At 40.8% G+C, this 26,352-nt stretch overlaps 2 protein-coding genes across 3 annotated transcripts in view; one reads left to right on the top strand and one right to left on the bottom strand.

The window, feature by feature from the left end:
* Nucleotides 1-17,588, top strand: part of DENND4C (DENN domain containing 4C) — a 77,207-nt gene extending 59,619 nt beyond the window's left edge. For both annotated transcript variants that reach the window (XM_063129225.1, XM_063129224.1), the window contains 11 exons: nt 218-1,383; nt 3,698-3,866; nt 5,526-5,638; nt 6,328-6,503; nt 6,896-7,075; nt 8,048-8,240; nt 8,680-8,925; nt 9,958-10,075; nt 11,764-11,917; nt 12,553-12,617; nt 13,105-17,588. In XM_063129225.1, coding sequence (XP_062985295.1) covers nt 218-1,383; nt 3,698-3,866; nt 5,526-5,638; nt 6,328-6,503; nt 6,896-7,075; nt 8,048-8,240; nt 8,680-8,925; nt 9,958-10,075; nt 11,764-11,917; nt 12,553-12,617; nt 13,105-13,241 — 2,717 coding nt within the window. In that variant the 3' untranslated portion in view covers nt 13,242-17,588. The remainder of the gene's footprint in view (nt 1-217; nt 1,384-3,697; nt 3,867-5,525; nt 5,639-6,327; nt 6,504-6,895; nt 7,076-8,047; nt 8,241-8,679; nt 8,926-9,957; nt 10,076-11,763; nt 11,918-12,552; nt 12,618-13,104) is intronic.
* A 1,076-nt stretch (nt 17,589-18,664) lies between these two features.
* RPS6 (ribosomal protein S6) lies at nt 18,665-25,798 on the bottom strand. Its single transcript, XM_063129223.1, has 6 exons — nt 25,696-25,798; nt 25,157-25,288; nt 22,037-22,247; nt 20,528-20,674; nt 19,699-19,856; nt 18,665-18,810 (listed from the first exon to the last, which is right to left on the bottom strand). Exons 1-6 carry the CDS (start codon nt 25,699-25,701, stop codon nt 18,715-18,717), a joined length of 750 nt encoding a protein of 249 aa, XP_062985293.1. The 5' UTR covers nt 25,702-25,798; the 3' UTR covers nt 18,665-18,714.
* Between the last annotated feature and the right edge of the window lie 554 nt (nt 25,799-26,352).

Raw genomic sequence — 26,352 nt, 5'->3', positions numbered from 1 at the left:
GCCAACTTAAGCACACTTCTTTTAAAGCATCTTTAATGTAATTAAGACCCAAATGTCATGTTACCTGCAGTTCATTAAACTTTGTTGTTTCGTGGTATCTTTTTTTGAAATGTGTTCTCCTGTGCTTTATATATTTGGTATTCTGTGCTTTATGTGAATGGATTCCCTATGAGTAACGTACCATTATTGTCCTGCATCTCTTGTTTTTTGTTCAAAGGAACTGCATCCAGCCCACTGTTCATAGCTCAGGATTCAGTTGATGATACAGCATTTGATTACAATACTTCTCCTAATAGAACAAGCGAAAAAGGGAAGAAAAGACAGAAGCTTTTTTCAGAAAGGAGCTGCAGCTTTAGTACTGAAAGTAGAGCAGGCATGTTGCTGAAGAAAAGCAGCTTGGATTCTAATTCCAGTGAGCTAGCAATAATGATGGGAGCAGATGCAAAGATCCTCACTGCAGCTCTGTCTGTGGCCAAAACATCACCACCCCATATCAGTAAATCCCAAAGCTTTGGCAATGCTGGTGGTGTACACTTTTTCTGTGGTGCAGATACTGCTAGAACCCATCTCAATGAAAATACTCTGGAAGCAGATTCTAGGTCATCACCTGTTCTGGAGGAGCCTGAAGAAGGGCTGGAACAGCTCAAAAATGGACACGTTGACAGTGCAGCCAAAGCAGAGAGCATTAACCCCAAAGCTCTTGATTCTACTCAGTCCCAGACTGAGCAAATGGAATCCAAAGAGGCAGAGAATAAGAGAAATAGTTTCTATGGTGTGGCCAAGCCTGTTGAAAGGGAAGATGTTCAAGTGGGCTTGGACCCTTTATCTTTACTGGCGACAGAGACAATAGAGCCAAAGCCCTCTGAACCAGAAGAAAAGATGATATCGCCAGTTGTAGCACGCAATCTGGCAGATGAAATTGAAAGCTACATGAATCTGAAAAGTCCCCTGGGCAGCAAATCTTCCAGCATGGAACTCCACAGGAAAGAGAGCAGCCAAGAGGAAGCCTCCCCTAGTTCATTAGTCCCCTCTCTGGAGAGGCGGTCAAGCTTGCCTTCTGATTCCATACCACCACCCCAGGTTCAGAATGCCAGTCGGAAAAGTCCATCTGTTTCCAGATCCAAAACCTTTACTGGAAGGCCAAAGCAACTGGCTCTTTCACGATCCCAGAAAGAACGGTCTACGTCTTTAACGGGATTGGGTCGTTCTTCGCCGCAGGCTTCACTGGGGGCAGTAGTTACGACGCTATCGGGTCTAAAGCTAGACCACATATTATCTGGACCTAAGATAGATGTCTTGAAGTCTGGCATGAAACAAGCAGCTAATGTAGCCAGCAAGGTGTGGGGAGCTGTGTCCTCAGCATATAGCTATTCAGATGATGAGGTATGTGTTGGTGTTTGTTTTTTAAAATATATGTTCCCTAAGGGCAAAGTGATGCCTTCAGTCACTTTCTCCATTCCGCATGGGTCAGAATCTACTAGTTTGAGCCAGGAACTCAATTATCTTAGTGATAGCAACAAAGGTTAATTGTTGTGAACCGCCTGGAGACCTTTGGCTATTGGCCAGTATGGAAAAGTAATGTAATTATGAAAGAAAGGAAGTCTCCAGATTGTGGCCTGAGGATGTGGCTGAGATCAGTGAGTCGATTGCTCATATGAGGAGATTACTCCCAGGAGTGAAGAAAGCATCAGAAGCACAAGTATACCTAATAGGTGGCATCCAACAGGATTTACCCTTCATCTATTCCCTCCTGCACCTGCTCGCAACCTCAAAATCTCCAGAGCAGATTTTGTGGGCGTGCAAGGGGGCTACAGGAGGGATAGGGGAATCCATTCCGCCAGTTGTGTCTGAATTTGATATACAAAACACCCATGATGATTCTGTTGATGCTGTCTCTTCTTTCCTGAAAAAATGTGCTACGGTCCATCAGTCTCATGGTTCTTCAGTTTGTAGCTTTCAGTCTCTCCGTTTTCTGGTTGTATACTTCAGCCATCTTCTCTTCATGTCATTCATAGTCTGCAAGATTCTTTACTATTGGTTCTGTGTACTTTTCTCCTGTTCTTGGCTTTTTGTATTTTGCATACTATTCCTTGTGCCTAAAGATGTTGGGCCTCCCCAATGTTTAGCCATCCAACAATTTACTTCTTTAAAGCATTTTACCCTGCTCTTTTAGCCAAAAATAGCTCCCAGAGCACCTAACAAAGATGAATAAGACAGTCCCTGCTCTCAGGCTTACGTCTAAAAGACATGATGCAAAAGGAAATGGGATTGGGAGGGAAGAGAGGGAGGGAAAGCAAATTCAGCCACTGAACTTAGTTACAAAGTTCTTACAGGTGCTCTTTCTGGCAGGGAAGGGTGAAGCGAGCTCCCAACATTTGTTCCTTCTCTGGCTGGCATATAGGGACAGATTGGTCTCCCACTTGCCATGATCTTCCTGGAATGCAGGGAGTGCAGCTTCCCACTGACTGTTGATCTCCTGGCAACTGCCAGGGGGAGCTGAGTGTTCTTTATTCCAGAGAGGGGTGGGTATAAATAAATAAATAAATCACACTGCTCCCTTTTGGGCTGATCTATGGGGCTAGAGTGATCTCCCTCATGTAATAAAGTTCTTCCTGGGAGGCAAGCCTCGTAGTAGCCTGTGTTTCTCTGGTTGCTGGATGAGGCCAGAGTCTGCAGCCCCAGGCCAACAGTCAGTGGGAAGGCGAAGCAAACACCGGCATTACTCTAAGCTGCTGCAGAACATTCCCAATAGTAGTTTACACTGACACAAAGAAAATGGTGTGGTGGCCACCCATCCATACGTGAATGGATTACTGCATGGCACTGTCATCAATTCAACGAGGTTTCAAGTAGCCCCCCTGTGGCGGTGTTGTGTGTGAAATAGGCCTGAGTCTTGTTATATTTTAAATAAAGGAAAGGAGAAGGGAGTGGTGCACATGCAAGAAGCACCCATTCTAACAACTGTTCAGACTAAAACTATCAATGCAATAGATAGGACCAGGTTTTAGTTGGCAAAATGTCCATTGGGCATTTTAATCTATAAACAATATGTCACTCTGTCACCGTTTTCTGTTATACTTTATGCTATTTATGTAGATGTAGCCTGGATTTTATTTATTTATTTATTTATTACATTTTTATACCGCCCAATAGCCGAAGCTCTCTGGGCGGTTCACAGATCCAAAGAACTGCACAAGTTCTTTGTGTCCAAGGGAAGTTCGTGTTTGTGTTTTCCAATAATAGTTCCTGAAACTGCACAGGAAATGTTTTTTGAAACTGGGAGGAATTTCAAAAGCAGTTTGTTAGATGACATGGGCCTGCTGTCACAGGGGTGGGGTAGGAGAGGTCCAAAATTGTACTGGCTATGCTCAATCCCATTGAAGTGCCAAAAGTAGCTCTTTAGATCCTGGCTATAAATTCTTATTATGGAGTTTTCTTCTCAAGGTTAAGTTTCCCAGTTCTTTTCCGTCATACCTACTTCCCTCCAATTTCTTTCTGGAAATCCTCTTCTGCTAGCTGTTTTTCATTTTCTGATCAACTGCAAACACTTTAAGCAAAGAGACTAGTTGCTTTTCAAAATACAACTCTCTTGCACTACTTCTTCTATAGTCATAACTAAATGTCAAAGAAATAAAATGATTTAGAGTTAAGTGAGAGATTCTGAACTTACCCATCTTGTTTTTCCTTTCAACTAAAGGAAGAAAGCAGTCGACCTGATTTTACCTTTCCAGCTGGTTTTGAAGATCATATTTTAGGAGTCTGTCAATCGCCAAAAATAGGAATCACCAGTGAACTTGCACAGAGTACAACCAGTCTTGGAAGCAGCAGCAGCAGTGGAGACGCAGGGAAGCAACATTATCAAACAGGTGTGATCTTTCGTAACTAGGGTTGGTTGTCCCAACTTGGAAAAATTCTGGTTCTCTGATCATCTCCAGGATCAGGGAAGATCTCTCGTTCAATTAACTACAGGACCTCTCAAGTCAGGTGTTTGTGGTATTCTGCATTGAAGAGACTTTGAATTCGGGGAGAGAATAAATGAACTTGAAGTCTGCTCCTGGTCTCTCCCTTGGGGAAAATATAATGTCCAAAGTCTCACACGCCACACAATACTTGCTTTTCCAAACATCTAATTGTGTGGAAATTGTAGATGCCATTATCCTGTTGGTTCCGATAGCTAAGGTTCTACTAAGTTTGTTAATAATTATAGATTGCCAGTACCTGTTGCATTGTTGCTGCTTTTTTCGCTCATGGGAGACTCTGCTTGGATAAGCAACATGTGTGAACTGGTAGTCACTGATCTCTGCTATAGGAATTAGGGGTGTGCACGGACCCCCCGCTCCACCCCGCGGGCTGATCCGAAAATTTCGGATCGGCCCGCTCCGCTCCGCCCATACTCCGCTCCTCTTCGCCGTGGAGCTCCAGCTCCGAATCGGAGCTCCGCAGTGGAAGGGAGTGGTGCCAGGTAAGGCCAGGAGAGGAGGGCAGGGGGGTTTACCGGGCCCTGCCGCTGTCGCCGCCCGTGCGGCGATGGTGGCAGAGCCCGGTAACCCCCCCGCCCTCCTCTCCCTTACCTGCCTCCTTCCGCGGTCCCTCGGCTTCTTCAATTGAGCCCGCGGTTCAGCCAGGAAGTCTGGGCCGCAAGTGCGGCCTAGACTTCCTGGTTGAACTGCGGGCTCAATTGAAGAAGCCGAGGGACCGCGGATGGAGGCAGGTAAGAGAGAGGAGGGGGGTTTACTGGGCCCTGCCGCTGTCGCCGCATGGGCGACAGCGACAGGGCCCGGTAAACCCCACTTACCTTTCCGGCGGAGCTCCGGATCGAGGCGAAGGATCCGCCTTCACCTCGATTCTCTTCGCCACGCTCCGCCGGCCCCCCAATCCTCTTCACCTCCGCCTTAAGGGGAGGCGAAGCACCCCGCTCCGCTTCTAATTCGTCGGTCCGATTAGAAGCGGAGCACATCCCTAATAGGAATGTCGACAGTCTCTGAAACACCAACATGTGCAAAACAGCAACCTCTTACCTACATCTAAGAAACATGAATAGCTGGTTTGCAGGTTATGCAGATAAACTGGTTCTGTGAATGAAAAGGGGAACATAAAACGACATGCAATAAAATGGCAAAAAACTGCAGCCCAGATTGATAAGGCATCGGAACCTTCAAAAATGCAACTTTCTCTGAGGAAGAGTAATTGTGAGCTTATGCAGTTGAGGTGAACCAACAATATTCCTGCAATGAGCAGGGGGTTGGATTCGATGGCCTTATAGGCCCCTTCCAACTCTACTATTCTATGATTCTATGAATATTTCTTCAGAAATGCTGTGCAATTCAGGTAATTCATTAAACTCTTAGAAGTGTAAGTGTATTGAGATGCTTCCCGCCCCCCCCCCCCAGTGAATTTGTGATGGTGTGGTGGGGGTTGAGCATATTAGAAACATGCCAACATCGGATGTTTGTTTTTCAAGTTATTTAATACTCCTTCATTGCCTGGTCCTCAGCTTTGAATATAATCAAATTACTTTTTTACAGGTGAAGTCCAATTCCCAAGAAGTATGAAGGGTATGATGGATTCTGATAAGTCTGAGCATGGCTCTTCATACAATACTAGTTTGTCCAGCATCTTCCAAAACTGTGCAATGGAGGTAAAACTGGTTGATCATCTGCTGCAAATGGGATTTATTTTGAGGGATGTACTACTAGCTGAGAGCATTCCTACTCGGTCGAAGCCTTTCAGTACCTCATGGGACCAAATTTTGTCTTAAAGTCTTGCTAAACAAGCATTTCTTAATGAATTTTTTTTTAAAGTATCATGGAAAAACCTCTAAAATCTATTTAAAAAACCCCTTCCCTTTAAAAGTACCTTTTGAGAGTTTTATTTTTGAAGTTAATGATTACTTAATATGCCTTGTTCTTCATATAGAATTTGCATACGGTCCATTGGTTCTTCAGTTATTGCCTACACCCACAGTCTATTGACACACAATGCTTCAAGTGCCATGATCACGACAATTGTATACCACTCGTACTGTAACCAAAGGCATTGCAAAGGGAATGGTTATTAATATAGTGAGACATTTGAAGTGCAAGATTTGAAGGACATAGTCCACAGGAAATTTAAGAGTGGCAGGATGGCATTGCTCTCATGTCCTGCTTCTGGCCTTCTCGTGGGCATCTGACTGGCCACTGTTTGAACAGAATGCTGGACTAGATAGGCCTTTGGTCTGATCCAGCACCAGCAAGGTTCTTCTTATGTTCTTAATTTAAAAACCAGAGCTCTGAATTCTGCATATTTTAAAGCGGATGCCTACATGTGTAAACATTTTTTTGGCAGGTCTTAATGTCAAGTTGTTCTCAGTGTCGAGTATGTGGAGCACTGGTTTATGATGAAGAAATCATGGCAGGATGGACTGCAGATGACTCAAATTTGAACACTACATGCCCATTTTGCAAAAACACTTTCTTACCTCTTCTTAACGTGGAGTTTAAAGACCTGCGTGGTCTTTCAAGGTTGGTAGACTTACTGAATTGTGCCACTTTTGCCACTAAATGCTGATTTAGACCCTTGCATGTTTTATCATATGCAGCTGATGTCAAATTTGATTTTGTAGTACTTGGGGGGTGCGGTGTGAAATTCAAATGAATGCTAGTTAAATTGTCCTTTGGCTACATTCTGGATATAGAGAGACTTTTATTTACATGATAAAATTAATGTCCCTTTTTGCCTTTGATAAATTGATGTGTGTTTGAATTTTAGAGTCTAATACAGTTATTGCTGAAGTCAAAGTTCTTGGTGAATTTCAAGTATAGTTAAATGTTACAAAGGGCAATATTATACATTCCAATTTTCCTTTTTTGTTTGTGTTTTTGTGTGTCTGTGTTTGTTCCTGTTTCCCAACTAGCTTGCTTTTGAAACCAAGTACCTCTGGTGATAGTTTGCACAGCAGTAACATTCCATTAACCACTGATTCCCTGGAACAGAAGCCTGTTTCCACTCCTGCCACTGATTTGATCAGCTTTTCAGATCCCTCAAATACCAGCCAGACCATCACCGAAGAAAGCAGCACCACAGCAACGCAAAGGTACAAGAAAGGATAGAGGCAGAGCAGTTTTAGTCTCTGAGGAGAATTCATTAGAAACCAGTCATGTTTCTGAAAAATGCTATTTATTTCTAAATTCATAAGTAATGGCAGTGATCTCAGCATAGTACACAAACTGGAGGTGCAGGTACTTGTTTATTAAATGCAGAGACTAAGGCAAATATCAGTGTGGAAAACTGAGGTACTCACTTGGCTTCAGTTCTGATAAAAGACAAGTTTAAATTATAAGTATATAAAAGATAAATAGAAATGTTCTGAACAGAATTGCTGGGTCAATGAACACAATTGATTTCAATGCAGATTGTATATTAAAAGTATTCTAGAAATAGCTCCCTCAAATTGCTAACTCTGCTGGTGAGTGCTTACAGGCTTGTAACCAAAATGGGAAACACTGAGAAACAAGGGAGGTAGCAGTACTTTTGGGGTAATCCCAAAGGGCAATATCCAACTACAGCTGCGCCTCTGCTCTTTCTGTTGTTCCAGCAGGTCTGACTGCTAGCGCAACAGGAATCAAGTGCTTCGTTAAGCAACCCTGAAAAACAGCACGTACTCGTTTCTGAAATGAGGCACGTCGGTGGAGCTCTTTTATGTGAGCTACGCTGGCCTGACCTGTTCTAGAAACAAGTGTTTGAGCTCATTTCCGGTTGCTTTAGGAATTGCTAACTTCCCGTTAACACTAGCAATAGATCCTGTTGGATACTGCCCGAGCTTTGCAAAAGTACAAAATCCTTCAGGTGGGAAAAAACTAAAGAGGCAACTTCCCCACAAAGAAAATGCAGTCCAGTGAGCATGCTTATGTCCACGGAATGCTTGGTTTTGAGGGTGTTGGGGGGGGGGGGGGCGGGAGTGGGCGGAGCGAAGGACTATCCTGGGAAAGGACATGGCTAGCCTCCAAGCATTCTGCTGGTCCCACCTGTTAACTTTAGTGTCTCTGACTTCTTGCATATGTTTAAGCATTGGCATAGCAGAAGGGGACAAGGACACCAAACCCACAAGGCCATCTGTTACAAGTAACTCATCAAAACGAGGAACTTCTCTAACTCGGAGCCACAGTGTTGGTGGCCCCCTTCAAAATATTGATCTCCTGCAGAGGCCATCACATGGTATTTCAACAGTCAGCCTTCCTAATAGTTTGCAGGAGGCAGTGGTAAGTTCTTGGTGGTAATTGCATGTTATGTTAACTCACTGATGGCACTACAGGTGCCTTGATATCTTTTGCTACTTACAGATCATCTTGAGCATAAGTATTCCAGGATTTTTGCTGCTTTGGGGAAACTTTCTCTAGGAGCTAAGGGTTGTTTCTTTAAATGTGTACAGGAAATAGGTGAAAGGATGCCTGATTAATTTTCTTTTCCTTGTGCTGTTCATTTTATCTACCCCAAGTTTATTTTAGCATGTTCAGCTTTTTATCTCTTGGTAAGGAAAGCTACAAAGAAAAGTGTTGTTTAGACTAAATTAGCACTATTGGGCGTGCATTACTCTTAAATTAATGTGACTCAAGACTTTTGAGGCTTTTCGTTACTGGGAGAAGCTAGGTAAACTGATTCGGCATTATTTACCAACTAACTATTATTGACTCTCTTTAGGATCCCTTAACAAAAAGGGGTAATCCTTTACCTGTGTCCGTGCCTTATTTGAGCCCTTTGGTACTCCGGAAAGAGTTAGAATCTTTGTTGGAGAACGAGGGAGAACAAGTGATACACACCTCAACATTCATCAATCAACATCCCATTATTTTCTGGAATCTTGTGTGGTATTTCCGGCGTCTGGACCTCCCAAGTAACTTGCCAGGACTCATTCTAACATCAGAACACTGTAATGAGGGTGTGCAGGTATGTTCTGCTAAGGTCCTGGACACATTCTTCAACATGCTCAATGTGTTTAGCGAAACTTTAGTTATTATGAAGATGGAAAAAAGTTTAACACATTGGTGTTTTTTTAATATCTCTCCATTCATTTCAGAGAAAGACAGAAATAGTGATATAATTGAAAAGTTTTTAGCTAGAGTTGTACTTACATTTCCAGCCAAACATAGGGCAGGTGTTCAAAGTCTATTGGTGGGATGAATTTTAGTGGATGCTGATGATATTGGAGGCAAAATATGTACCTAGAACACAATCCAGACCAAGTTTGTGACAAGTCCCATTGGTTTCAGTAGGAGAAAATTAAGCAGAGTTAACTCTTCAGTACTTTATTTATTTATTATTTATTGCATTTCTATACCGCCCAATAGCCGAAGCTCTCTGGGCGGTTCACAAATATTGAGACTTAAAAGTTCTTAATTTTGGGTTGTAGCCTTTAAAAGTTGGCACTAAATTACTTTGGGACCAAGAGTAAATGTTGGCTCTAATTTTTTGGGGTGGGTGGGTGGGTGTGGGATCAAAAGTATCAGAATATGGTAAAGTCTCAATCATTTTAGGAAACAACATGGATGTATTGGTGAGAAGGTCATACTATGCTTAGGAAATGCACTTTGAATATGTGGAATAGATCATGTAGTAAATCAACTTTAACTGATGATTATATAAGGCATTTCGGTTTAGAATACAATTATTTGACATGTGGCTTGTTGCTATGGGGGATATTGTCTGCCATGTAAATATTCTTAAATGTTTTTCCCCAAGTGACTCTATAAACAAACTCCTGCATGGGTTTTGGATATGATGCAAATCCTATTATGTTTCTGAATTTGGCTTGATTTAAATCAGAAGAGACAATCTGTTTTAGGCAACTGTTCCCAGTTTGTTAGAGAATTCAGATAAGACAAGAGTGAAACTAGGATCGTGTACTTGGCATAGCAAAACTATTGGCAGAGATCTTGGTCTGTGGCAAACTGATAAGAAAGTGTGTTTCCTCCATTTTAGCTTCCTCTGTCAAATTTGTCTCAAGACAGCAAGCTAGTGTATATCCAGCTCCTGTGGGATAACATTAACCTTCATCAAGAGCCTGGGGAGCCTCTGTATATTTCATGGAGAAATTTCAGTGAGTAAATTTCAAATTGGAGTCTCAAGGGATAAAAAATAAAATGGTTTGCTGTTTGGAAAACATCTTCTGAACTGGATGTCTTGTCACTTGTGCTTGAAGAGTGTCATATGAGCCCAACTTCTGCCGTATGATAACCCACAGCAAGTATTTATTTATTTATTTATTTATAATATTTATATACCGCTCCCCATTCAAAATTTCAGAGCGGTGTACAAGATAAAATAAAAACAGAATAAAACACTTTAAAATAGATTTTAAAAGAAGCAAAATATGCCCCGTATTTGTTGATGTGGCTGCCAATTGTTACAGGACATTCCAGAAATGTTTCAGGTCTGGCTTCTTTTATGATGTAGGAAATTACCCACAGACTAGTTGGTGGATGGGCAGCTTATTTCACATGCTGAGAACAACTTCATCTACACCACAATTTCCCCCCCCAAACTTGATGTCTGCTATAAAAGAACTTGAAATTCTACTTTTTAAATAATTGAAAATGTAGATTCTCAGGATTCTAATGAAGTGTAGTTGACAGGGAAGGGAGAGGCCCAGCATTGGGCAAAAGGCGGGATACAAATAAATATAATAATAATAACATTCTGGGTCAGAAGTTGCCCATGCTGGATCCAAGTGCTTGGAGGCTAGTTTATATCACTAAATACATTTGCTAAATGCAATGGACACTTGGTGCCTTATTTTTAGATCCCAAGGCCCTCCCCAAATGCAGAGTTATTAGATTTTTTGATATAATATTGAATGTTTTCAATGTTAAGGCACAAACATTTTTTGTAAATTTTAGGTACCAGGCTGGAAGACTTTTTTTTTTTTTGGCTTTGTTGCTATTGTTTGAAGTTTGACTTAGGCTGCATACCCATTTGGGTAAAAGATTTGGACTTCGATCTAGGAGATGGTATGGCATCAAGCAATTCACATCCTCAGTTCCCCAGCAGTAAACCTGCGACAATAGGGACCAACCTCAAGGAGCTGATGTTGGGGCAAATTAGGACAATGTTAAAGTATCATGTAGACCTGTACATACTAGTAGTAGGAGCCATACATTAGCACATGTAATCTTGAGAACTCAACATGATGGGGCAGTTCACAAGATTGAACAGCCCAATGTGCCTTATTTAAAGTGCAGGCAGGCAGCCATTTTTAATATTCAAGCTATGACTGCAGTTGTTGTGTCATCCAAACCTGGCAGGGCTGGGTTGTATAAGGCTTAAACAACCCTCACATAACCCTAAAACAAGTCATGAGTTATACAAAGATTGTTTAACTGTCTCACAACCTCCCACCCCCTGGTTCAGATGACACAATAAGCCACAGTAGTGGCTTGAGTATTCAAAAGCTGCCCAGCACACACCACCACCTATTGTTGCTTATTTAAGCCATGGTGGGTTGTGGCATATGCCAGGCGGCTTTTGAGTATTCATTGTGGCTTATTTAAGCCACTCTGATGATTTAAACTTGGTCATTGTCAAACTACTTTCCTTTTCTCTCGCCAAAGCTACCTCTCCTTTCTCCATTTCCTTTTCTGTTGTCCCCCGCTCTTTTCTTTACCGTTTTCCCTTTTTCTCATCTTCGTGTTCTTTGTTCCTCCTTTTCTCTGCTTCCTCTTAATTGCTTGTAACAACTGCCTTTCACTTTCCTTAGTCTTCCCAATATATTATTTCTTCTTCTTACAGATTCTACAGAGAAGAAACCCTCAGTAAATTCAGAAGAGCAACAAGCAATAAGCACTTTAGTTGAGAATATCAAATTGAATATTCAACACAATGATGTTATTAAACCTATCAACCTCCTTGTGCAGAACATTAAACAGGATGAAAAACGTCAAAGGTAAAGGGCAGTACTGCCCACACCACTGAAAGATGGAAAGAAAGGGTGACTGCTATTTTTAAAGTCCCTTGCTGCTTACTGTGTCCATAATAGCATTGAACAGTCTGTAGAGATGGCAATTTATTGCATTAAGAGGCATGTAGGTGCTTGCATAAGAATCTAGTTTGGTGCATACAGTTGCTTTAGAAGTGAGGAAGTTAAAGCCCAAAAACAGTCACAAAGAGGCAGCAAAGGTACATGCAGAAATAACTATAAAATATGTGGTGAAGTTGAAATGTACTGTGAAAATCTAGTGACTTTATCCTTTTGCAATTTTAACAGTTTTTAAGAAGAGGCAGCTATAGGTCTGTGGTTAAGCAGAATCAAAACTGCAAAATATGCTTTCATTCAGAGCCTTTTCAGAGCACTTCCTTGTGATCCCCATTTTATCAGCACAATGCCGATGGATTTGTATTAATGAACTGTAGATCATTTTACCTTAGGGAAACATGTGGCTATTTGACCTATGAAACCCTTTTGCATAGACAGTTACAACTGAAAAATTAAAATCAGATCCATGGAAGGTTATACTGGCAACGTGATGATAGCTCAGGTAGGACTGAACTTGCCTTAATGTCTAAATATATCTTTTATAGGAGTTTTTACAGAGAAATCCTTTTCCTGTCCCTGGTTTCCCTTGGGAGAGAGAATATTGATATCGGTAAGGAAGTGTGATTGTGTGTCTGCACGTGTACAGTCATATTTGCCATGTACATAGCTGAAGGAAAAGCTCAGATTAGTGCATTGGTCTAGGAACCAACTCTTCGGTTCCTGTATGCGTAATCATGTTCAGTATTCCTGGTTTCTATTAATTTTGAATAATTACTAGATTTTTGATACCTTTAAACAAGACTGAACTCTTCTGGAACATTATAGCTTGCATTTGAAGGGCATAATAAATCAGAGTGGACAAAACATGTTACCAGCTTCTAGAGTTCTTTTCAAAACAGCAGCAGCCCAAAGAGACCTTAGCTTTCTATCTGCAACTGCTGAAGGGACTTTTGTTCTCCTTTCAGCTACAGTGTGAATTGTTTGATGCTGAATGGAAAGAGATATATTGCAGGGAACTAAACGGTTTAGAGAAAAGTGAATTTAAATTCCACAAGCTCTGTGCCCCCTGACTCAAGCTTTGCTCTTGTTGCTTACAGAGGCCTTTGACAACGAATACAGAGTTGCGTATAAAAGCCTTCCAGCAGAGGTGCTGGAAAAGATGCAGAAGATAGATACTCCACCCAGCGGCAATGTTGAGTGGTGCAGGAAATGCTTTGGAGCACCTGTCATATAAACTCCACAACGTAGAAGGCCCACAAACCAAAAGCAGAGGATTGGGGCAAAACTGGACATGTATTGATTTAGACTTGGCTTCACAACCCCAGTGAAAGCTGCTGTGCTCAATCCAGTTCAGGAGCACTCTTTTATATGACAGTTTGATATTCATACCAGCCCATGAATTAAGAGCAAATATGCTAGTACAAAGAATCTTTGGCTTTTAAACTGACTGATAACCTTCACCTATCTTCTGCCTATTTAACCCTTCTCTGCCTCATGTATAGAAGAGAATAATGACATTAGAGACTAGCATCTATTTGACGTCTTTCATTTGAATACTTGAAATGTTGGAATATTTTCTGTAATCTGCCTTCAAGCCCAAGAGCACATTAAATTAACTTCTGTATGTATGGAACAGGCCCAGTTTAAAGAGGGGTCTATTTGCTGCATGAAAATGTACATACATATTGTACATTTGAATAATGAATTGCAGTTCTTTTTGCTTGGGTCAAAAGACCAAATTGTAGCTTAAGTAAATACCCATCTACTTGGAAACAATCACTGTCCTGGTCAATTGCAAAAAATATAGCCATGGTTTTGGCTGTTGTAAAGCTTAATAGTTTCTCTTTTCATATTATATTACTTTAAATTTTAAAATGTACATACAATGTTCTCTTGTCCCAAACAATGATGGGTTTCTACCCTGAGTGGCTGTAAAGCACTTGCCTTTTTGTAAAGGAAAAGTGGGAAGTAAAAGAATCTAGGGTACATAAAAGGGTGTGAAATATTGACCATATACATTTTTAGCATTTGTGTAAATGAAAGTATAAATATAGATATATACATATAGATATAGATATATATTTGGGGCAAAGCTTGATGCTTCAGGTGCACTAATGCCTCATTCCTGCTCATCTTTCTACCCTGTGGGACGTTTTTTGCACTGTCCAAGTTGAATTTGTACTCACACACTTGAAGATACACTTGCTGAGAGTGGAAAGACTATTTTTTAATGTTCTTAAAAATGTAATATCCCAGGGTTAAATGCCACTTTGACTTCAGGTGTGTACTCACACCTTACCTTTCTGCCAATTCATGGCAGTTAAGAGAGATGATAGTTGTCCTGCTTTGAATGGTTGTCCTGCTTCCATTCAAAGGATGGAATAAAACCTGGGCATGTTCGTTGATTACTTTGTGAAGCAAGTCTAGGAGGAGGAATTTTTAGATAATGATTGAAACTGCAGACCTATTCTCAGTCATGAATGCATTCTGCCCCCAGTAATCTTTCACACTTCTCTAGTGCTAGTAAATAAATACCTAGTGCAAAGCTTGGCAGGACTGTAAACATTCTGGAACTAGCAAAGTGTTTCAATAAAAGCAATGAGAATTTTGCACTTGTCAGAACAGTTTGGCACTTCAAGTTCAACTGTCTTTTACTGTTCCATGCTAAGCCACATTTCAAAATACATTTGTTTGGGATTTGGTTTTTAATCTGGAAGCTGTGCCCTTAAAAAGCAGTCTGAAAACAAAGTCTCCATTATATCATTTCCATACACACCTTTTTCTGAAACTGTAGGGGGACTAGTGTCTTAACTTGCCTATGGAATTAGTTGGTATTTTATTTTTGTCTCCTATGTTTCTTCCCCAAATACAATGAACTTTTCATCTACAAATGATTTTTGTTAATAAAAACCCTTATGAAACACATTTCTGTGTGTTCATATTTCCATTCTGACAGCAATTGATATGATAAATATAAGCAACAAAAAACATTGCACTTGAATTCTTCCTGTTTTTCCTGTATTTTGTGAATACAGCTTCTTACCATGTCCCTTTTGCTGTTTCTAAATGATGGCTTATGAGTATCAACAGAAATTTGGGTTATTGATACTGCGCAGAAAAAAGTTTCATCCCTAACTAGTTGCAGTTCTTTTGGCCATTCTGTAACAAATAGCATTTCAGAAAACATAAGTCAAAATTTAAAACCACTGGGCTAGTTTGCACGATCACCATGGGTTAAACAAGCCAACAACAGCCCATTGGTTAATTGAGGATAGTTTCCCCCTCAACAAACCATGCCACCCGAATTCGGACAACACAACAAGCCGTACCTGACATGCTTGTTTAACCTACTGTGATCATCCAAATCAGGTCACTGTCTTTTATTTTTCAGCTTTGAGCAGTTGAAGTGCAGTTGTGCTTTAATGCAGATCAAGGGCTGGGTTCTTGCATTACTCTAACTGTGCTGAGAAACCAGTTTCCCAAGAGTTGGTTGGCAAGGTGAGGAGCTGTGGCATGGAATCCTCTTGTGTGGCCCATGAGCACAGCAGCACAGTAAGAACAAGCGCCAGATTAACACAAGTACCAAGCCCAATTCTACAAATGCCACATTTTGGGCCCATACCAAAGCTGATGTTGTAGGGTTTTTTTAATGTATTGCCTCATGCCTTTTACACTTTTTATACTTAAAAACTGAATGTTGCTTTCATATATTTATCTCAGCAACATTTTTACTAGGAGCTGAAGATGTCAGATCCAACTACAATAGCATTTAGACTTGTATCCACATATTAACAGGAATGTCTAAATATGTGTTTCAACTGTGCCCCCCCCCCCTCCGTTTCCATTTCACATTTCTAGAAAATGAAACTGTTTATGGTTTTGCATGTAAACTAGAAGCCAGACGTACAGATTATACCTATGCAGATTCTGGAACCTCATGATATAGTTCATAATGTGGTTAATATTTAGTATTTTAGCCTGAAATCAATTTAGCTTAAGCTTTTGTTTTTAAAATGTGAATTGTCAATTCACCTTTTGCTAACATAATTGCAGGTGAACACTTTAGTAAACCTTAAATCCATCAAAGCAACTGACAAATGAGAGTTAAAGGAAATAACATGCATTTGTTCAAGCAAAGTGAATTATATGTGGCAGCTTGAACAAGAAAGTAGAAAATCTTCAGGAACGCCAGGCTTTTGCAAAGTTGTATCAATCCTATGCATGTTTACTCAGAAGTAAATCCCCCTGAATCCAATGGTATTTAAGTCCGTGTGCCTAGGAAAGCAGCCTTATATGTAATCCTATGTATTTCTACCCAAAAGCAAGTTCCACTGCATTTAATGGGACTTAATCCCAGGTAAGTATGTATAACAGGGTGGGGCCCCCAGGTGCTGTTACGACTCTAGCTTCCAACAGTCAGTCAGCATGGCCAAGAATGATAGAATTGAGATTCAACATCTGGCAGGTCACTGGCTCCCCATCCCTGATGTCTAGGATTGCAGCCTAATCAGCAAAGCAAGTGCTATGTAAAAATTCGCATTGGGGAAAAGAAAAAAAGCTATCTCACTAATGCTCAAACTTTATTCTGTTAAACATCTGCACTGACAATGCAGAACTTAACATTGTTTTTGGATTTTAAGGGAGAAAGATGTTTTGAAAGTACATTTCTAAGTAATATATTTGCAATACATGTCATTACTGTTAAGTCAGTCTGGAAAGCCTATAGTAGCACATAAGTTATAATTCAAGAACAGTATAGTCTTGTCTCTTTTTTTATAGAACATGAATTAACATAGCTATTTTATTTCCATTTTAAAAAAATTAGCTATAGAAACAAATCAAATGTAGGACTTTAAATTCATTGTGCAGATGTCCAGACCAAGTAGAAAGTTGTATATCTGTCTTCAAATTAAATTGTGTACGTGATACTCTAATATAGATATCTGTAAAACTTGTATTAAATGCTTATACTTGGTTTGGTGAGAAACTAATAAGGAAGATTGCATGTGTAACCCTTGGCCACTAATCTTTTTTATTTCTTCAGTGCAAAAATTAAGTGTAAGAAAACTGCTTTTCAAACCTGTGGCAACATTGTTTTAAGACAAACTCAAGAGTTAAAACAGAAATTTTAAGTTGATGCAGTTCTGATCCTATTCTGCTATGCATTCATTGTACTGCATATTAAAAAATTAAATTGTAAGAGATCTAGAATCATCTTGCATTATCAATGGTGCAAGTATGAAAGGGATTGTTTTGTCTTTTTTTACCATAAAATGCAACCGGAGCTCCTTTTGGGAGTTTAAATTGTATATTTTCAATATGGGGGAAAGGACTTAATAAAATGATTAAGCAAAGTTTTCTATTACTAATGCAATAAATATTGTACTGGTTTCAGTTATTTGAATTATTCAAATATGGCATCAATTCTCTATGCTTGCTTTATTTAACCGGTATCAAATATTTTTTGTAGAGATGTTTAAAAGGGCACTCATGTTTTCTATTGACTTTTGTATAGGTACCCTAGGTGATTTAGAAACCACTTGGCAATGTTATCTTAAAAATAAAAGTGTACAAATATCAAGCTTTTTCTTGTATTTTTTTCCATTAACGTTCAAAGGCAAGCCAATGCTATACTGATACCTTCTAGCTGTTTTGGACTATCATTAGCCCCAGCCAGCATGACCAGTGGGGTAGACTGCTGAGAGTTGTTGGGAAAGGCTGGCCCTGTCCCAGTTAAATCTGCAGGCACATAAAGCTAGAATTAAATGTATAGAAAAGCATAGCCTTGCTGAAAGACACAGCAAGGTTTTTACAAAAGGAAGTCCTGCCTCAAACTTTGAAGTCTTTAGGTGTCACAGCCAAAGGCCTTAAAGGAAGTCCACAATGGAGGGGGGGGCTACGCGGTTATAGGACAAAGCTAATAAAAATGAAGTTTCACAACAGACAAGCAATATCATGTGGTATTTAACATCTAATGATAGCAGTGAATTAGCAGGTTGCGAACACCACCAATCATTCAGGAGGGTGTAAAATAGTGGTGGTAAAGTGGCACTGGGGCAAAAAACACCCCCTCACACACACACTTTCACTGATACTGAGAGAGATGCGACAAGACATATTTGGAAGTTGTGAAATAAAACAACTTATTTTAAAACTTATAAAATAAGTTCCATACAACAAACCATGGCTTGCTTCGATGCTCTCACTTGCAGGGGAAGTGATCAGGCAAGCACGCTGCTCATAAGCTTATGATTAACAACTGGAAATAGTAAGTTTATCTTTTGCTGTAAATGTTATCTTCGTTTCAACCGCTGCTGAGGCCCTCTGAAGCAGCTTGAGTGGGCAAACTGTACAAGTTGTACCGAAAGAGCCCAATAACTCTGGCATTTGGTAGTTAGAAAGTGGTCACAAATTTCCTTTAGAACCAACCAACAAGTTCGATTTCCCAAATAAAACAGATTTGTTTTTCCCAGGGTTCAAGGTATTATCACAATGGCAAAGGTCTAGAATAGAACACAGAAGTAAGACGCCCGTCCTATCCCGTTAGGAAATCAGTCTGGCTGCAGGCAACAATTTGTTTTGCACACCGTATTAGTGTATTAAGAGTCAAATACACATAACAGCTTAAAGTTTTAAAAATAACATGGAAACAGCTCATTCGCAACATAAAAGTTTTATTTAATGTTTTTATGAACACAGTTCATTGTTTACTTCTGGCTGGATTCAGATTTAGATGTGGAGGCTCTCAGAGAAGAAAGTCTACGCCTCTTGGCTATTTGCTCTTGGCGTTTTTCCTTCGCCTCCTGGAAAAGTAAAGTAAAAGGGGGTAATATCACCACATATCAGCACAAAACAGCATTTCCATTGACTAAAGGAGGTAGCTGCATTCTATAAAATCATCTTGTACACAAAGAAGCTTCTACTTTCTCATCTCCACTACCACAGCATAGATGCTTATCTGTATACCTTATACCTGTCAATTACCAAACATGAAAATACAATTCGAGTTTGGGCAGTACAGTGCCCAGAAATGTTAACTGGACAACTCCAAGGGTGTAGAAGCTCTTTTAACCAGAGGGCAAAATCCCATGTCGGAGAAACTCTTGGGGGCCAAAGTATATCAGCACATTTTAGTGTAGATCCCTTGCTGCCAGTAACTAAGCCTTAGATGAGGCATTTCAACCTTTCAGAAGGGGGAAAAACTGCACAAAATCTGGGAAATCACCAAATGAAAGGGGGTGGACACATGGGAAAGGTGGAATGGATTTCTGGGGATATCTGGAGGCCGGATTTGACCTCTGGGCCTGAGGGTCTCTATCCCTGGCTTCGTTTAAATCTCGCTTCAGCTGTGAACTCAGAATGACCTTAAGCAAGCTTCACTACTAACTCACTTATTAAAAGCAGACAATAGAGACCTGATATTATATTAAGGAGTTACATCGACATTTATCTATATTCTGACTTTCCTCCTAGGGGGCAGGGACAGCATACATGGTTCTCTCCCGTCAGCCATTTTCTCATCACATCAACCCTGCCGGATAGATTAGGCGGAATGCGTGTAACTGACCCCAAATCATGTAGTGAACTGCATTGCTGAATGGGGATTTGAACCTGGGTCTCCTTAGTTCAAGTCTGACACTACACCAAGCTGACTCAAATCAATGTGTTGCATATTAAAAAACCAAATATACCTTCATTCTCTTAGCCAGAAGCTTGGCGTACTCTGCAGCTTCTTCCTTGTTCTTCTGAGTACGTTGCTTCTTAAGAGCAATACGCCTGCGCTTATGCTGCAGAACTCTAGGAGTTACCAAACGCTGGATCTTGGGTGCTTTGGTCCTGGGCTTCTTGCCTTAGAAGGACAGACATGAGTGTGATTAACAGGGTAACTATTCAGAAGTCCAAAATACAGACTGTACAGCTGCAGAGTTGGTCACCCAGTTTGTCCCCTACTGAAATTAAATCTTGCCTGAAGTGTACATGCTTTTAAATCCCAAGCAGATAGTCTGTATTTATTCTCCATCAAGAGATGGGGACATGCAACAAAGTAAAGCCAAAATGTACAGAAGCCTCTGCGTACCGATAACAGCCACCGAACCTCTACAACATGTCATATTGGAATGCCTCCTTCCAGTCCTTCCTTGCCTAATATTCTTCTTAGGGAGAGCTACTACTGAAGTACTAATTTTGCTTTTAGGAAGCAGGACAGAGAGATCAAGAAAGGCACTGCCCAACTGGCATTGATTAATCCATAGTACACAGAAGTTTCTATCTGTATCTATGTACACACATGCATAGGTACTGTGGTTTAAAAGGCTTGTCATTGGATAGACTGAAAAGAAAACACAGCTGGTATTTCCATCCATTCCTTATTCTTTTCCCCCCAGATTGCTTCCATTTCAGTGAAAACGGAACCAGCCAACAGAAATAACTCTGCAGGGTCTAAATATCTAGTCAGCAACTAGTTTTGCCCGATGGATCCATCTCAATAAAATGGGCAATGCATTATCGCAGTTCTCTTACCTTCCTTGTTCAATGGTTTTCTCACAACGTACTGACGAACATCATCTTCTTTGGAGAGATTGAACAGCTTTCGGATTCTGCTAGCCCTCTTGGGACCAAGTCGACGAGGCACAGTGGTGTCAGTCAATCCAGGAATATCTTTCTCACCTTGCCAGAAAAGGAAGTATTATTCTTAGCAAGAATTATACTCAAAAGCCAAGCCTCCCTCCCCACACATTTGTGACTCTGGTCTTCTAGATCCTTTACAAACAATCAAGTATTTGAAAACATGAACCATCCAGTCTTCATTATTCTCATTAACTTCTGCTCTCTAGCATAGGCAATAGCGTGTATAGAATTCCGTACAGCCTAGTTTTGATCTCTTAATTCCCTGGCTGCAACAACAAAAATTCCATTCAAACATAGCTTCCTAGAACAAGTCCTGACCAAGGCAAGTTTAATTTTATACATTTCCAGCAACGACTCTTAGAGCACACAAAGTGCACGGCTCATATGCAACTAATACCCCAACTTGTAGTAGCTTTAAGTAGGAATGCCAGGAGACTGCTAGTCTTGGTGCACAGATTGTCTACAGAAGTCCTCTTCTGTTCAATCCTGTTGTCTGTCTCTTGGGTGGTATGTTAACACCCAACCCACTAAGAACTTTATACATGTGAAAACTGCCAAGAAAGCATGAATGTATACCAGAGCATGTGCACGATTTGCTCCTACTGACCCATGTTATAAAGCTGCACCAGTTAAAGATAGCTGTATTCTATCAAAAGCAGTTTAACAAACAACATTATTGGCAGCACTCAAAGATGGGACACAAATGACAACTATCTGAACCAGACAAGAAACCTGTACCTGAAACCCAAAAGGAGCTGATGAGGAATATCGCTGGCTGTAACCGGACAGAAGTAGATAGCAGACACAGAGATTGACAAGAGCAGTCCTGTACTGGAGCCCTCAGAGCCCAAAAGGAGGCTCTTGTTTTATACATGCTCTTGCTAGCAATTTTGAAAGACAAGGTTGCTCAGCAAGGAGTGCTACTCTTTGTGTGCGTAATCCCAACCAACACCCACCATTTTGCTGTGCATGAAAATGGGTCTTTTGAGCACACTTTGCGATTGCAGCTATAAACATGTTGAACATGCCATGGACCTGCTACCTCAATAGTTCAGACCACACAAGACATATTACAATTGTGTCAAAGAAAATCTCACCCTCCAGAGCAAAACACATTCTAAATAATTAGCACACATTCTTGAACAACCCAACAAAATGCAACTTCACAGCCTTTCCTCCCTTTGCCTCTTCCACTATTGCAAACATTTAGACTGTAAGCATCTCTGGTTGGGAACTGTTATTTTCTGCTTGTATTAATCTGTAAAATGACATGCACATTGTTGGACCTTCATTAAAAACAACAGCCAACACAGATCTCATAAAGATTCATGGATAAACCCAGCTTAGACATCATATTACAGGTTTTTGCTACTCGTTGCCACCTCATATGAAGCAACTCACCTTTCTTGACTATGACCAAATTCAAGACACTCAAGTTGGCATCAACAATGCAACCCCGAACAGATTTGCGTTTCCGTTCTCCAGTTCTCCTGGGGCGATAACATGAGTGGCCCTTACTGAGCAGCAGGCGGACACGTCCATGAGTTAGGACTCCTTGCTTCATGGGGAAGCCTTGTTTGTCATTGCCACCGCTGATGCGGACAACATATCCCTGAAACAAGAAGAGATTAGATCGCTCTCCCTATTAAAAACATAATTGGATTTTCTCATTCTTCTCTGCACATGCATATAAAATATATGCCCCTAGATATAATTTAAATTACATTGGCAGAAGCAATGTTTGACCACATGGAACTAAACAACTAGAATTCCCCCATTCTACTGGTATTGGAAGTACCAGTAGAATACTATTGAATTATAATTCCAACCAATAATCCTCCTTTAGAAGTATTGTAGAATGTATCATGAAGACAGATATATTTAAATAGGTCGACTTAAAGCAGATTTGTGGTATATTTCCAATGTGCAAAGTCGCTCTTCCCTAGAAGCACTCACATGTGAATCTGCCAATGTCTCACATTCCTTCCAGGAATTTAATTAGATTACAATTCCATTCCTAATACATGAACATGAAACCAATGAACTTGTTGCTCTAATGAAACATACACCACTCTGAACTGGATATCATTTTCAACCACTCCTACATTGATTGCAGAGGAAATGTGGAGTGTTCTAGGACTTACTCTCACATTCCAAAGGAATTTTGCATAGTCTAGAACATACCCATAGTGAATTCAGAATTACCATTCAAACAATGGGAGAAGGATATATTTAAATTTATATGGCAAGCAAAAAAACAAAAAAACAAAAAAACCCACACCAAAAATTAAACATAAACTATTACAGGACGCAAAAGAAAGGGGGGGGTCTAGGTTTGCCGAATCTAAAATTATACTTTACTGCATGCGGCTTGGTATGGATGAAGGATTGGATATTGTTGAAAAATAAAAGACTATTGGATTTAGAGGGACATGAACTGAGATTTGGGTGGCATGGTTGAAAGGGGCATGATGTACAAATGACGAACATGTTATTGCTAAAATTTATAAACTTTTATTGAGGTTTGAGATGGAGGAAGAACAAGTGAAAGAATGTATGATAAAATGGGGCCAGAATATGGGACATAGTATACCAATGGCACAATGAGAAAATATGTGGACAAGAGGGTGAAAATTTACGTTAAGTAAATTTAAAGAAATTAATTTACAAAATGATTTATAGGTGACATATGCCACCAGCAAAATTGGATAAAATGTATAAAGGGGCATCAGGGTTGTGCTGGAAATGTGAAGAGCAGGAAGGAACATTCTACCATGCATGGTGCACCTGCAAAAAAGCAAAAACTTTCCGGATGCAAATTCATTCTGTAATCCAAAAAATTAATATCCAACTGAAGCCGGTATACTTTCTTTTGGGATTCATGGATGAACAGATGAAAAAGAACAATGGGACTATATTCTTATATATGACGACAGCTGCAAGATTACTATATGCACAAAGATGGAAGGGCAAAATAGTGCCCACAATAGAGGAATGGCTACTGAAGATGTTTGAGCTAGCGGAGATTGCGAAACTCATGGCAATGAGAGAAAAATTGACTTTTAAGATTTATAACTGAATGGGAACCTTTTGTAAACTTTATGAAGGGACGAGAAAAAGATACTTGTATATCTGTGGATTCAACCAATAATATAGAAAGTGTTAAGAGAGAAATTAGAGATTTGGATTTGACAGTGATAAGAGTAAGAAAAAGTAACAACAACATTGTTACATATCTTTGCTGGGGAGAATATTGGAAGAACATTTTATTTTTGTGGGCGTGTCGTATGTATTATATTTTGTTCTGTAGTGTCTTTTATTTATTGGTGTTTGGAAACAATAAAAAAAATTAAATCCATTGTAATGCAATGGCTGCCATCAAATAGAACATATCCCACTGCTTGCCAAGGCTATGCAAGAGGAGTGTTGACTCAAGTCAACTTTCAGGGAAGGTTGTCTAGAACTACCACCATTTTCAATGGAGGAACACTAGTAAGTTTTTAATGATGCAAGAATTCCCCTGGACACAATTTGAAAGCCACTATTATAAAACACAGCAGAGAATTATTAACATTTGAGCCTCTGGTTATTCAAGCTGAGCCAATCATAACTTTGAATCCTTCCTCCAAGTTATGGCAAATAGGAATGCATATGTGCACTACTAAAGTAATCCATCAGTGCTGGATTGCCAGTCAAGAGTCTCTGCTTTTCATAGACCACAAACTAGTTTATTCCAACAATTTATCAAGTTACAAGGTCAGTGAAGCTACATTTACACATCATTTTCAAGCTGTATCACATGACACAGGCCCTTCCAAGATCATTTTCCTAGTGATGTTTTGAACTTCATTACCCCACCACCTTCCAAACTTACTGTATCTTTTAGAGCCTCTGCTGACTCAGGATCTCACAGAGATCTGTGCACTGGAGTAGTAACTCCAATAGTGGCATTAGAAAAGAAACAGAAGAGCATTTCTAACCACAGACAGGAAAATATCATAAGAAAGCAGCAGCCCTGAACCTTCTTCCTAGTTCAATGGGGAAATGTGGATGCAATCAACCCCACAATGGATATCCTTTCTAAGGGGAAGGGCCATGGCTTAAGAGGTAGAGAGCATGTTTTGCACAGAGAGTTCCCAGGTGCAGTCCCTGATGTAGACATGGGAAGGACTTTTGCCTGGAACCTTAGAGAGCCACTCCAGAGTCAGATCTGAGTTGGTATACAGCAGCTTCATATATTCATAGCCAATGTGGATCTGTGAGGGTCTTCTGCCATGCAGCTTTCATCCAACCCTGTTATGGGCTGATCCGGGGTCAAAGATGGCATCTGCCTCAGGATCCAATTTCTCCCTGAAACTTTGTTCTCCTGTCCCCCTGCTGCAGACAAACCTCTATTTTCTATGCCAACTTCATTCTTGCAAGTAGGAGTTCTGTTTGGTCGGAAGTGCTGCGTATTTTGAGCATGTTATGTACTGCCAGGCCTGGCAGACAAGCCTAGAAAGAAAACCACACGTGCCTTACCTTCCACTCCTCACCGAGGGCATCTGCGGAGACTTCCGTGGTCATCCGCTTTTCGTAGAAGGTGCGGAGCTTCCGCTCATCGTCCACCTCGATGAGTTTCTGGCAGCCAGTGGCCGGGAAGGAGATGTTCAGCTACAAACAACCACACACACAAGTGGGGAGAGTGAGCGCCCCCATTCTTCAACGCAAATAACAACAGTAGCAGCCGTCCGTCCTCCATGAGGCCTAGAAACTGCTGCGGCCGCACGCATGGGGGCAGGCAAGGAACGGAGGAACCGCAAGTTCAGAAAATGGAAAGAATATGGGAAGGGGGGGAAGTATTGCTGGCGCGAGCTGCTGAGGAACACGGAAGAAGGCACCATTTCTCTTACCCTTCCCCCCACCCCATTGCCTGAATCCGCCTCAATCCATTCCCGGGCCGGCGTTCCCTCGGCCAAGCGCTGCCTCGTCGCCTCCCACCAGAAGCCTCCTCTCCGCCAACGGGATTATTTGCGGGGTCCGAGACAATCTTACCGCCAATATCGACCCTCGACTCTTACCTTCATGGCACCGATGCGGCTGCTCGCTTCGGATCCGCCACGAGAAAGAGGCCGCACTTCCGCTCAGCTAGAAGTCTCATAGGCTCCGCGGGATCTCGCGAGACTACGCGTGGCGAGCCCGCTCAGCTTCCGGCAAGAAGATAGAGATAGGAAAAGGATATAGTGACAATGATCATTTATTTGAAACAGAACTTCCTGATTCTTTATGAACGGCTGAGAGATGTTATTATATTCAACGAGAGATAAAATAAATAAATCTTGAGACCTCTCCCCCCTTTCTTTCTCTTTCTGTCTCTCTTTCTCCGGCCCACTCCCATAGAAAATAATGGAGAATTCAGAATTTTCATATAGTTGTGATTGGGCAGTAATTGTGTTCATTTAACCGGGGAGGGAACAAGACACCAGGGCCAGATCTACACTAAGCAGGCTGTGACACTTTGAAAACAATTTGAAAACTATATTCGATGTGTCCTGGGCCTGAACAGTTGTCAAAACTGTTATAAGCTGTTATAAAGCAGTAGTGTAGATCCTGCCCAGGTAACAACAGTTTAGAAGGGAGTTCCTACTTTCTGTTTCATCTGGGAAATTTTACGTAGTGTGGACAAAGTGGGTAGAGAGAACTTTTTCATAATACTAGAATTAGTATTAATAATCATC

The sequence above is a fragment of the Elgaria multicarinata genome, chromosome 6 (genome assembly GCF_023053635.1).
Source record: "Elgaria multicarinata webbii isolate HBS135686 ecotype San Diego chromosome 6, rElgMul1.1.pri, whole genome shotgun sequence".
Taxonomy (NCBI): Eukaryota; Metazoa; Chordata; class Lepidosauria; order Squamata; family Anguidae; genus Elgaria; species Elgaria multicarinata.
Note: the sequence above shows the minus strand (reverse complement) of the source record. Positions and strands in the feature narration are given on the sequence as shown.